The sequence below is a fragment of the Tachypleus tridentatus genome, chromosome 9 (assembly GCF_004210375.1).
Source record: "Tachypleus tridentatus isolate NWPU-2018 chromosome 9, ASM421037v1, whole genome shotgun sequence".
NCBI classification, from domain to species: Eukaryota; Metazoa; Arthropoda; class Merostomata; order Xiphosura; family Limulidae; genus Tachypleus; species Tachypleus tridentatus.
Genome location: NC_134833.1, coordinates 89,696,757 through 89,709,250, shown reverse-complemented (window position 1 = coordinate 89,709,250; position 12,494 = coordinate 89,696,757). Strand labels below are relative to the sequence as shown.

Below are 12,494 nucleotides of genomic sequence, written 5' to 3'. Positions count from 1 at the left end.
CTCATTGGGCAACTCAACCATGGTTTCCACAGTTGTAACAATTGCAACATTCCCTCCATTTCCATTTCCCTTGGCTTCCTTTCTTTTCCATCACCTTTGGTCACCGTTTCTACATTCAGCCATTTTGATCCTTTGTCTTCACACGTGACTTTTATTAGATCTATGGTGAAGAAATTAGGTTTCTCTCATTGAGTAACTTTCCTTATGGTTCATTTCATGCATCCTCCTTTAATGGAGATTTCTCAGAGCAAAAGGAAGGTATTCCACATTTGGTCTGAAACTTAGGGATTCCCCTCAAACTGACCTTCTGTGGTTGTTTTGTTTCTCTCATGGCTTTCTGAGCTGGGATCTTCAGTCTCCTCACTTGAGGGTTATTGGGCTGATCTAATCCGTATCTATCATTTTTCTTGATGCTGTCAACTTTTTTCTTCCCCTGTCCTTACCAGGTTAATGTGTTCCTTCAAAATTGATCATCCACTGAGATGGCCTCATGTTGCAGACTGGGATATTGATGTGTCCTTCATTCCCTCGATATACCTCTGTGTGAACCTATTTGCTACACATTTCATTTTTCCCTTAAAGCATATTTCCTTCTCCTCTTAGCTTGCAGACATCAGTGGTCTGATTTGTTTGCCATTGATATTTTATCTATGCTTTACCACACTACCTATCTTCTCCTTCATCCAGATCGTTTCTTCTTCTCAAAGACCTCAGTAGCTAGGGGAGGGTAAATTATCCTGTTTTTTTTTACTTATTTTCCTTTCTTCTGGTTCTGTATAACCAGGTAGTTAGAGTGCTTGACTCATTATCTAAAGTTCATGGGTTTGAATCCCCATTACAGGAAACATGCTCTCCCTTTCAGCTGTGGAGGCATTATAAAGTGACGGTTAATCCTGCTATTCATTGGTAAAAGAGTAGCCCAAGCATTGGTGGTAAGTGGCTAGTACACATAGCACTTGTATAGCTTTGCACAAAATTCACAAACAAAACCTTCCTTCTATTTCTACTCTCAGCATGATCTGGATAGACTTCTATTTTTGGTCTGTATTCTTCATTTTTATATTATCCACACAGCTTCTTTTTTGTGGTACCTGTTCCCAACTCTTTATCCCTTGACATTCTTCTTCTGTTCATGATCCTTACCATTCTACCCTCACCAGTTGGGTTCAGTGATTCATTCAATTGACAAATTCCTCCTTGTATTTTTCCCAACAGGATTTGTTCAGGTTGTCTTCTCATCAGATTTGACACCTCACCTTTTCTTTTACTTCTCATCTTTATTGGACACAGGAGGAAATCCTACAGTTTGGCATGTGGACTACACTTAATTAATACATTTATTTTCTATTATTTACAACATATGGTTTCTTCTTCTCCAGGTTTTCGTCTTCCACCTCTAGCCATTCTTGAAGCTACAGTGTAACTGTCTAAATTTATATACAGGGTGTTCGGAAAGTCACTGTGCAGTTTTATAATCATATTTTATTCAGTCTATTTCAAGCCAGCAACTGATAGCTGTGTTTAGAAACAAAATAAGACTCCAGGCCTGTATTGATGCGAATGGGGATCACTTTCAACATTGTTTATAATTGTCATTCATATTTACCTCCTGTATTCTATATTGAAACATGTCTGTTAATAAATATATAAGTGCACAGTGACTTTCCGAACACCCTGTATATATTTTTTCAAGAAACCTTGTTTCATCTATTATTTATATGGATCCTACTTTGTGGTGAGTGGTGCTTGACCAGGTATTCTGGAATTAGAAATCCACATTGTACATTCATGTTGACTTAAAGTTTAATTTCCATTGCTTTATAATGCTCTCCATTGAGATGGGGTGTTCCACAAGATCGCTTTTAGGTGAATAACTTTGTGATGTACTGGCTTCATAAATGTGCCTGTCCCAGTCTGTACTATCCATGTACTGCATGAGTAAAGCAGAATGGGATAGTTGCCAATTCTTGCCATATCTTGTTTTGAATAAATTGGTATGGTCTGCTTTTTGAATTAGGGTTTTGTGGTCACCCATTGCACTGTCTCAGGTGATGACATTCCTCTGGACTCTTCGATGCATTCTTATCCTCCTTTTCTTCATGTAGAGTACAGGAGTCCTTACCGCTTTCCATTTCCAATCTGCTGGGGTGGTTGACTGTGGAGGCACCCTTCTAAATGGGTTCCACACAAAGATGATTGTAACCATTCAGTGCAGCGTAAGGGGGTGTTCCATGGGTGTAGGTAACATGTTGTTCTCTAATATGAGTTATACTCTCACAAAGAAATGATACTTCAAATTGCAGTTCACTCCTTTGATTGAGAGTCCTCAATTAACCCCCATGTGTATGTTGGTACCCGATGGCTGGGTTTTGGATTTAGACTAGAACCAATCAATATAAGTCTTCACACATGTTTATGCTTGTCTCTATGTTACTTCTTTAATCATACTCCATTTGTAAGTCACCATGGAGGTAAAGGGGATTGTTCTGGTTCCATTATTTTTGCTGTCCTTATTTGTATCTTATGATCAGGATGTTATTGTTTTTCAGATAGTTCCAGCCAGTTTTGCTTTTGGAAGAGCTGATTTCTATCATGTAAACATCCTTTCAGTTCTGGGTGTCAGGTACCCAGATTGATAGATCAAAGATATCTTGTGTCATGCTAACGAGTTGGAGTGGTTCTAGTTCACTCCAGTCTCTTTGAAACTGAGGTGAAGATGATATGATCATTATTCTACCTCCATGTGGATGTCAGTTCCTAGTGGCATGGGTTTTGGATATAATTGACTTATCAAGTATGGTCCATTACACCTGATCCACTCTATACATTGGGACACATTTATCAATTTACCTACTATGTAGGATTGAATTCCATAAACATTTCATGATTGGAACACTATTCTGCCACAGTTCTCTCCCCCTTACATGTGCTCCTCTCTTTTTCCTCCCTTATATCCTACACATTTCATAGATGGGTGAAAAGTATACTTGGTTCAGAAATTGCACAGTTCTTTTCATCGAAGTGTTGTATCTAACTCTCTCGTTTCCAAGGGATATCCATCAGGTGCTTTTGGTGGTTATTTTTGTCATTCCCTTGCATCTGTTAGCCTCTTATTAATTGTGGGATTATAGCTAATCTTTTGAGTGGAGATAAGTACTGTGTCAGAAATTATAATTCTCTTATACTGAAAATGTATTTCTGTTTGGTACTTACCTCTTATCACACCTCCTATCTTTTCTCCCCACTTTCCTTTGGTGCTTACATCTTTTGCCAAACATTGAAGTGATAGTTAAGTAGAGGCACATAGAGGGAGTCACATGCATTATGTGATTATGTCAAACTCCTATTGGTGTACAAGTGACATTTGATGATTTGCATGGCAGATGTGTTGGAATCATTTGCTTCCAATAGGGAAGCAAAAGCTTTTGCATGCATAAAGAAATCATTTGCATATAGAAGTTAACAGTGGACCAGAATAGTTAATGTGAGAGGAGGTAAGTACCCAGAGGAAATACATTTTCAGTATAGAAAAATCATAACTTTTACAATTTTGTGCTTGTAAAATTAACAAAAGAATCTTATTCTGATGTGGTCTTTGGCTTAAGAACTAACTTTTTTGTAACATGTGCTCAACCCAGGCATAGAAGAATCACAAAAGTAGTTATTAAATTTGTTTTTAACATAAAAACCCTCTATACTTAATTTTTGTACACTTAAGAAAAAAATGTATTGTAGCTTGAATAAGCTACACAAAGGAAAATCTTGGATAAACTTATTAATAAATTATACAAAGAAGCATTAACTAAATATAAACCTAGTCCTTAATGAATGCATTTAAAATATGTCACAGTAACATAAGATAAATGTTAAATGAGAAATAAATTTCTTTGTTTTCAACTTTTGCCATTTCTTAGCAAAACAAACTTTAACATAAAGCATTAAGCATTATCAACTTTTATGACATTAGATTTTTCATTACAGTATATTTTTAAATGATAAGTAAATGCATTTTTCTTGTTTAAAAAAGTTCTGGATAGGAGTACTTTAAGGAAAAGTTTCTACTTTTTAACCAAATTTCTGGAAACTTAGTAATTAGCTTATTTTTTTAATGTTTAAAAGTATTGTGCTTCTTCTAGAAATCTAACAAGTTATACAGAATATAAAACCTTTTCGTTTATTGACATTTTTAAGATTAAATAATTATTTTAGCTTACCTTGGTAATAAGTAAATTCAGTAACTTTCAAGTAAGCTTATTTGTTAACTGAATTTAATAATTTAGATTAATTGATTAAATAGCAAATATTTTTACATAAGTAACCATGATACTACATTATTTTATTTTAGTTGTGGTATTTATACTTAATTTGGTTAGAGTTACTATGAGAAAATATTATTCACAGATTTGATTCCTGTAATATCCACAAAGATCTGAATTTAAAAAAAAAGAACGATTCATAAATCACTGGTAAAATATTTATGAATGAATTAAAAATATAAGATTTCTGAAGTTATTATGTAATAATAGTTTTAAATTTATTTCATGCTCTATTTGTAAGCTAAAATGTTCCTAAAGAAGTAACTTACGTAGTTATTATAACATAATCTTGCTATTTCAGAAGGATAGTGTAAACTTCAAACACTTTTATATTTCAAAAATACTTTTAAAACAATTTTAAACTCAAAAGCTCATTGCATTGTAGTAATCTTATCACTGATAGTATATATGCTATTTCAAACTTCTAGTAAAAATATATAAATGCAAACAAATATAGTGATGTTATTTTATCATAGATGCTACAAAAAGTTTGATCTACAATGTTTGCATCCATTTCTTTTTAAACTGTTACTACTAGTGAACTACTTTTAGTTAGTTATTTTTATTGATTTGAGAATAATTTTGACATAATAATATATAGGAGGTAAGTGAAGAACAAGTTGCCATGGCAAATTACCAGTACACTGGTGCTACCACACATGTCCATCCTCTTTTGTCGTCTCTTGTGAACTATGCTGAACCAATCAAATTCCAAGGATTTGATGTTGCAGAAGGTTAGAGAAATATAGTTAAAATGGTAAAAATTGTATATTTTTTTCACACAAAAAATAAGATAAAATAATCTGGAGTATGTGCTTGAATTTGTTTTTTATTTTTTTAATGTAACATTTAGTGGAGAATGCATTCAAGTAAGTACATGGTTATAAAAGATGAAGTTTCACATAAAATTATATTTTACTGTAGATTATTAGAGTGTTATATGTAATTGCTATTTAAACTGAAGTAATAAGCAGAATTTATAAACAACTGAAATAAAACAAGTGTTATGGTGTAACTGGAGTTTAATTTTATGTGTTGTATGCATCACATACTGAAATTTTTTTAACATACACATTTGAAGAACTGAAAGATTAATAATGTATATGCTTGATTATCTTTTCTCAGTGAGACTTAATATCACCTTTATGCCACTGATTATATTATGGTTAATGTGTTAAATGCAGTGAAGAAAAACTGCCTTCCATAAGTTTATGATTAGTTAAATTTTACTTTTAAATGAGAATAACATTTATAATTGTATTTAATTTAAAAGTGAAGTATATATTATGAAAATCTTTATTCACTTTTAAGAAATATTTACTTTGTAGTCTTACTCAAATATTAAAAAGATACCATATTAGATAAATATTCAGTTTTTGAGTATATTCTAAACTAAATCCAAAATTATAAAAAAAAGCCTGCTCTGATCCTCATACCGAGTAAACTTTCCATTGGATCATCATGGAAACAGAAATTTGAACTGAATCTTTAAGACCATAAAGTTTGTTCTTTGCACTTGCAAATGAATTCCCATGATGCATATTTAAGATAGAGTCTCAGTTTATCTAAGAATTGCTACTACATTTTGGGACTAGAGGTTGTATACAAAACTGCTTATGTTAAAATTGGTAACTAGTCAGCATTGGCCCAGCATGGCTATGTGGTTAAGGTACTTGACTTGTAATCTGAAGGTTGTGGGCTCAAATTCCTGTCGTGCAGGCATGCTTGCCCTTTCAGACATGGGGGCATTATAATCAGAGTTGTAGCTAGGATTTTCAGCACCCCCTCATGACAAAATGTAAGCCATAATTCCTAATTATGTAATATCAATTTGGCACCCCCAACCCCCTATGCTGCACCCAGGGACAGCTGTGCCACTGATTATAATGTGATAGTCAATCCCACTATTCATTGGTAAAAGAGCAGCCCAATTAGGGATGGCTAACACAGATAGCCCTCGTGTAGTTTTGCATGAAATTCAAAACAAAACAAATCAAACTAGTCAAAAAAATAGAAATCTGTCTTCTATTTCTAGAGAAGAACATTCACTGGAACATGTCTTCATTTGCTGAAACAGCAGCACTTGGCTATCTGAAGTCTCAGGCCATTGAGTTTGTAAAGTATCCTTTATTATTACAATCTTTGAAAATTTAAAACACTCTTTTTGTATCATGCCATAAATGTGAAATTTAGTTGGTCTCGAACAAAAGAAGAAGCTGGTCGATTGGAAAACGTTCCTTTAAAAACCTAGAGAGGTGATAGATATAGTAATAGAAAATTTTAATTACTGTCTATTTTGTGAAAACATATTTCTTTTTTAACTGATTTTAATTTTGGTCATACCCAAACCTTACTGTGTAACATTCACTACTATGTAATATGTTTTTATGTATTAAAAGTATGAACCTTTAAAATGTTGCCAAATAAAAATATTCTGTGTAATGATTATTAATTATTTATTTCAGTTCTTCCTTCTTCAGCCATTTTTATTTAAATATCCTATTTTCTTCTGAAATGCTAAGCAATGGGATTAAAAGTTTGTTACATATAAAGTTTAATTTAACTGAATATTTACTTAAGGATGTAACTGGATTGAGTGGAATATTTAATTTTTTTGTTTAACCTGTTCAGTGCCATCCAAGCTGATCGGTAACACAGTGCCACAGAAGAGTTAATTCATTCTCAATAAAACCTAACTTCAACGCTAGATGTCAGCACCATACATGCATTTGACCTACTTACAAATTGTTTCACTTTTGATCCCAAATGACGTCACGAAAAAAGTTACAAAATGAAGAAGCATTAGAGTTGTATTTTGAACTTGGTTCGGAGTTGCTGTAGCAGCTGAAATACTTGGCAGTCAACAGGTTAAAGATTATTGTTTCATGACTTGGACATTGTATTATAGCTTGATCTTTGAATAGTTTGGTTAAGATCTGTTATATATGTTGTTCTGTACAAGGAAACATATTTTCATTCTTGATCATAATGAAATTGCCTTGGTGGCTTGTTAGGTGACTGTATTGTATAGATAATTTCAAACTAAATAACATGTATGTTGATATATTCAAATAGATTAGAATACCTTAATTCTTCTAATCCAGCTACAACAAGAGACAGTTAAGTAGAATTTATCCTAAAGGAACAAGAGCTGATTCTAGTAACTTCATGCCTCAGGTAGAGTGTGTTCTAAAAACTAATTGTTCTTTATCCATTAAATACTGATGCATACCTGGCAAGAAGCATTATAGTAACTTAAAAGCTTAACAGAAAATTCTGCCTCCATTAAAGATATGGTATCACGAGGTAAGATATATATATATATATATATACTGAGAAACCTAAACACTATACAGCAGTCTTTTTCATATTATTTCACAAGCAAGAAGTGCTATTTACTTAAGAAGACTTTTTGAGTATACATGTTTTCCACCTAACTTAATCTAATCTACCATATAGTTATGATGAAAATAATGTTTAATAGTTAATTGTGCAAACAGGTAGTTGTGAGAAATTTACTGAAATTTGGTATTATGCTTGTAATTTATGTATATATCTCTGCTTTGTCATTATATATCTTAATCTGTAATGGTGGGGAAATAAGAGAAGAACAATAAAATGTAAATAGTAACTCCAGATTAGTTGAAACTTCAACAGATCTTTCATATTTATAGAAAATGGATAAGGTCATGGATTGGCTTCATGGTAGAGCACTGGATTTTATAACTGGTTAACCTGCTTTAAACCCAAGAGATAATACAAAATGTGCAATGCACTTTAAGCTATGGATGTGTTATAAAAACTACAGTCAGTCTTACCATTAGTGATTAAGTGTTACTGAGAGGCTGCTTAGTAATTCAAAACTGGGGGAGTCTTAGATAGTCCAGTTAGCTTTGCCATAAATACAAAATATGAACAGACAACAGTTAAAGTCTTAAGTAATTGGATTATAATTATGAAAGAAAAAAAAAAGAGCTGATATATTCTATTTAGAAGAAAGTTTTACACTTCAGATAAATGTGTCATTTATGTAAGGGTGTGCTTCTCAACAAAACTTTTGTGGGTACATGTGCTACTTTATGTTCTTTTTTAACTTTTGTATACTAAAACTTATACTGAAATTGCATTGACAAAATATGTTTCATTTAATCTTAGTTTATACTGTTTTATGCATGTTTAACGTAATGAGAAATCAGAATGATGTGTTTTCATACGTTTATGACTAGTGGGATTGATTTTAGTCCAAAGCTGTGTAAGAAAAATAAATATAGGTGACTTACTTAGTAATTTTTTTTCCTAGATTTTTTGGAATGCTGGCTGTCAGATGGTAGCATTGAATTTCCAAACACCTGATCTCCCAATGCAATTAAACCAGGGAAAGTTTGAATACAATGGAGGTTGTGGGTTAGTTTATCCCTTTGGTGATGTCAAAGCATTTGAAAAGTGAAAGCTAATGTTAGACCTTCTAGGAGATAGTTTCCTTGATGAAAATTCAAATGGTCATGGCAGTTCTTTCCTTAAAATATTTCACTTTCAAGACCAAACTTTTTTCTAATATGACAGTAATCAATAGTTTATAAGAACTTGTGTACCAGTATTTGATAACATGTTGAAAATATAAGTTAAAGTTATTAGTGAAAAATATTTTTTCTTTTAAATTCACTTGTTGTATTATAAGAAATTTTGAATTTTATTTCAGTTTAAATTGTACAGAATATTTATAAGGGCACTAAATTATTCAAACGTCATTAAATGTAGTAAATCAAATATAATTTTAAGATGATACGAACAGTTTAAAAATCTGTTGGGTCAAACTGGATGAAAGAAGTTTTAGTCAGCTGTCGAAAATTAATTGGTTAACATTGTTTCTTTATTTGTATAAAACAATAATTTATTGTTAGTGTTTTAAAGTATGGGCTTGTGAATAAGTTCAGCATTGCTTTACAAAGCACATTATTTATTCCATCTTTAGGTAAGTTTATATAATCCTGAGCAGGTTGTTTTAGTAGTTTATATAATATAGTTAAAACTTCATTGATCTTATACCTCAAAGAGACAAATGAAAGCAATAATTTACAGAAATTATATGTTTTTGTCTGTCAGGAATTTTCTTGCAAGTTCCTTAATAAAATGCTAGAAATCTTATGCTGTTAAAAACACCTTTGTCTGAGGAGCCAAGATTACATATTATAATTTTTTTTAATATCACTCAGTAATTGTGAAAAACAAAGCAAACTTCAAATGAATGTGAAATAAGACATAATTTCTCCTGTGTGTAAACTATACTTAATGAGATTTTTCAAACACCTCTTTACTTTGCATTACTCAGTAATGCAACTTGAATGTTCAGTGAGTTTAGATATATTCTATTATCCAAACAGTATTTGAAAATATATATACACACACACACACATATACTAAAATTTGTTTGGCCAGTTTTTTTTTAACGGTGCCATTTTACTGTTGATAATGAAATATGATTGAGTAGCTTGCAGAATGTTCTGATTTATTTTCTGTATATGAAAGATTCAAAATGTGCCTGGAAGAACTTCTTTTCAAATGTGTAATTTTAAGACACAGTACCGTAGATTTAGCTGGTGAAACAGAAACTTTGATTATTTGATGAAAATTTCAAATCTACATAATTGTATTTGATCGTGTTCAATAACAAAACCCAAACAACTTTCATCTGAGGACTATGATTTCAAACGATATCCACTTTGACAATGTCAGTTTAGTTGATAATTAGTTTTTCTATGATTATATTTGTTATAAGGTTATCTATTCCAAAGCTTCTAATGCTCTGAAGGAGGAATATTATTGAGGAATATAAACCTTTTATTTGTCATCAGATTTTTATTATCAAATAAACATATTTTAGTTTAGCTCAACAAATTAAAGATTTTCTGCATAATCACCATCATGAACAAAATATTAAAACTTGCTGTTTAATAACTTTTATGAGGAGAGAATTTTTATCAGTGAAAATGTATTTAAATGTTTTCCCTTAATGAAAAACTTCATTCACTTATTTGATATTGCAGATATCTTTTGAAACCAGACTTCATGAGACGTCAAGACAAGACTTTTGATCCTTTTGCTGAGTCTCCAGTAGATGGTGTGATTGCAGCTCAGTGTTCTGTTCGTGTGATTTCAGGCCAGTTTTTGTCGGATAAGAAAGTGGGAACCTACGTGGAAGTAGACATGTATGGACTACCAACTGACACTATTAGGAAAGAGTTTAGAACAAGGATGGTTCCCTCGAATGGTCTGAACCCTGTGTATAATGAAGAGCCTTTCGTCTTTAGAAAGGTATATTAACTTTTATTTGAACTTTTTGCTTTCAAACCTAAAATGTAAGTATGTATAAGTCAAGTTTTTAATAAGTGTAGGTGTTTGTAATTTCTTCTTTAGTACATGTTTTCAATAAAATATACAAGATGGAATATTCCCTCTAAAAGTTGAAAGTTAGATTATGTCAATTTAACATTCAAAGTTTGACTACTTCTTTAGAAGTTCTAACTTGAAAATAAACTATAAACCACAATCATTAAATTGCTTTTTTATGTACTTTAGAATGTTAAAAAGGATACTTTCCAATTTCAGGTATTAAAAGATGATCAAATAAAATATTCTGTTTTATACAAGTAAATGGCAGTGATAATTAGTTGCATTAAGGGTTTTCAGTATAAATTATTTATAACTCTGTCAGAAGAATAAGTTAAACCTGCTTCCAGTACAAAGTTTTTAAAATAGTAAAAAAAATGTTAATACTTTGTGTCAAAACAATTTAGTCAATAAAGCTGGAAATATTTAGAAAAGTCAACATTACTGAATATTCTAGAAACTTCTCCATAATTAGTATTAAAAACCAAAATTCAAGGGAACAAATAAATTTGGTGTCCTATAGGTATTTCATCAGTTTTTCTCTTATTTATATTACAATAAAAAAACTTTAATTAATCTACAATAAAAACCTTAATTTATTGATCTGTTATTTTTGAGACAAGTTTGATTGATGTTATGTTTTTAGTACAAAGCTTTAAAGTAGGCTATTTTTACTCCATAAGTCGATAAACTTACTATAGACCCAACAGGGAGGATTTTTTTAGACAGTGAAATAATTGTCAGGGGTATATCTAGGGCTCTCCAAGGATTTGTGTACGTGATCACTTTTGAAAATGTTTTATCAAAATAATCAAATTAGCATAGAACTTTTTCATGGCATAGGCTGAAACCTTTTGTATTATTGCACCACACAGTGGATAAATTTGGAATCACTAATATAAACACAGAGAACTGGATCATCATGTCCAATCTCTGTACTTAGATCTACATCATTGTGCTGAAATATATCGTATTAGTAATACAAAGATAACTAGTCGTCAAGAAATAGTCGTTATTTATTTTTCTATATTTCTGAGGAGGGAGGTGTACATTCACTTGCCTTGCTTTACAGTAGAAATGCCACTTATTAATTACATTTGTTAAACATATATTTTAGGAAACTTTTTATTCATGTTTTAGTGTTTTATGAATTAAAATGTTTTTGTTTTATAGGTTGTGTTACCTGATTTGGCAGTTATCCGTATAGCTGTATATGATGAAAATGGAAAAATGTTGGGACAAAGAATCTTACCTATGGATGGGTTACAAGCTGGTTAGTATGAAGTGAAAAAAATATTCTGTTTAAAGAACTAAATATTTCATTGTTTATATTGTTCAAAATAAAGCATTAACTAGCATAGCACAGTTATGTACAATGTTTCACACAACTTTCAGAAACATAACATTAATTGCATAAATATGAAGGTAGTATGGCTCAGTGGCTGGTGCTTTGAACTCAAAGTCAGGATGTTATGTGTTTGAAGCATGCTTATTGTTTATTTTTGTTTCCAGTAAGTATCTGGGGGTTAACCTGTGATACAGTGTGATCCAGTCTAGAGGAAATGTCACCATCCTCAACTCGTTGTATCATTGAAACTTAGAGAGTTCATTAACATCTCAGTATGGGTTGTATTTAGCGTAATTGGATAGATGTATTTAGTTCTCAGACATTAAACCATTTTTTTTGTACTTAGTGTTTTTTTACAAAATAATAAATTAGAATTAATAAAATAATTGTTTTACCTTAATGTCTTTCAAGATAAAATGGACATTTTTTCCCAATGTAGAAAG

General features: G+C 31.4%; 1 protein-coding gene across 1 annotated transcript in view; it reads left to right on the top strand.

Moving 5' to 3' along the window:
• The window catches only part of LOC143225714 (1-phosphatidylinositol 4,5-bisphosphate phosphodiesterase-like), a 75,987-nt gene that overhangs the window by 48,596 nt on the left and 14,897 nt on the right, over window positions 1-12,494 (top strand). The window contains 6 exon segments of the mRNA XM_076455599.1: window positions 4,918-5,050; window positions 6,352-6,436; window positions 7,421-7,493; window positions 8,617-8,720; window positions 10,361-10,628; window positions 11,877-11,976. Coding sequence (XP_076311714.1) covers window positions 4,918-5,050; window positions 6,352-6,436; window positions 7,421-7,493; window positions 8,617-8,720; window positions 10,361-10,628; window positions 11,877-11,976 — 763 coding nt within the window.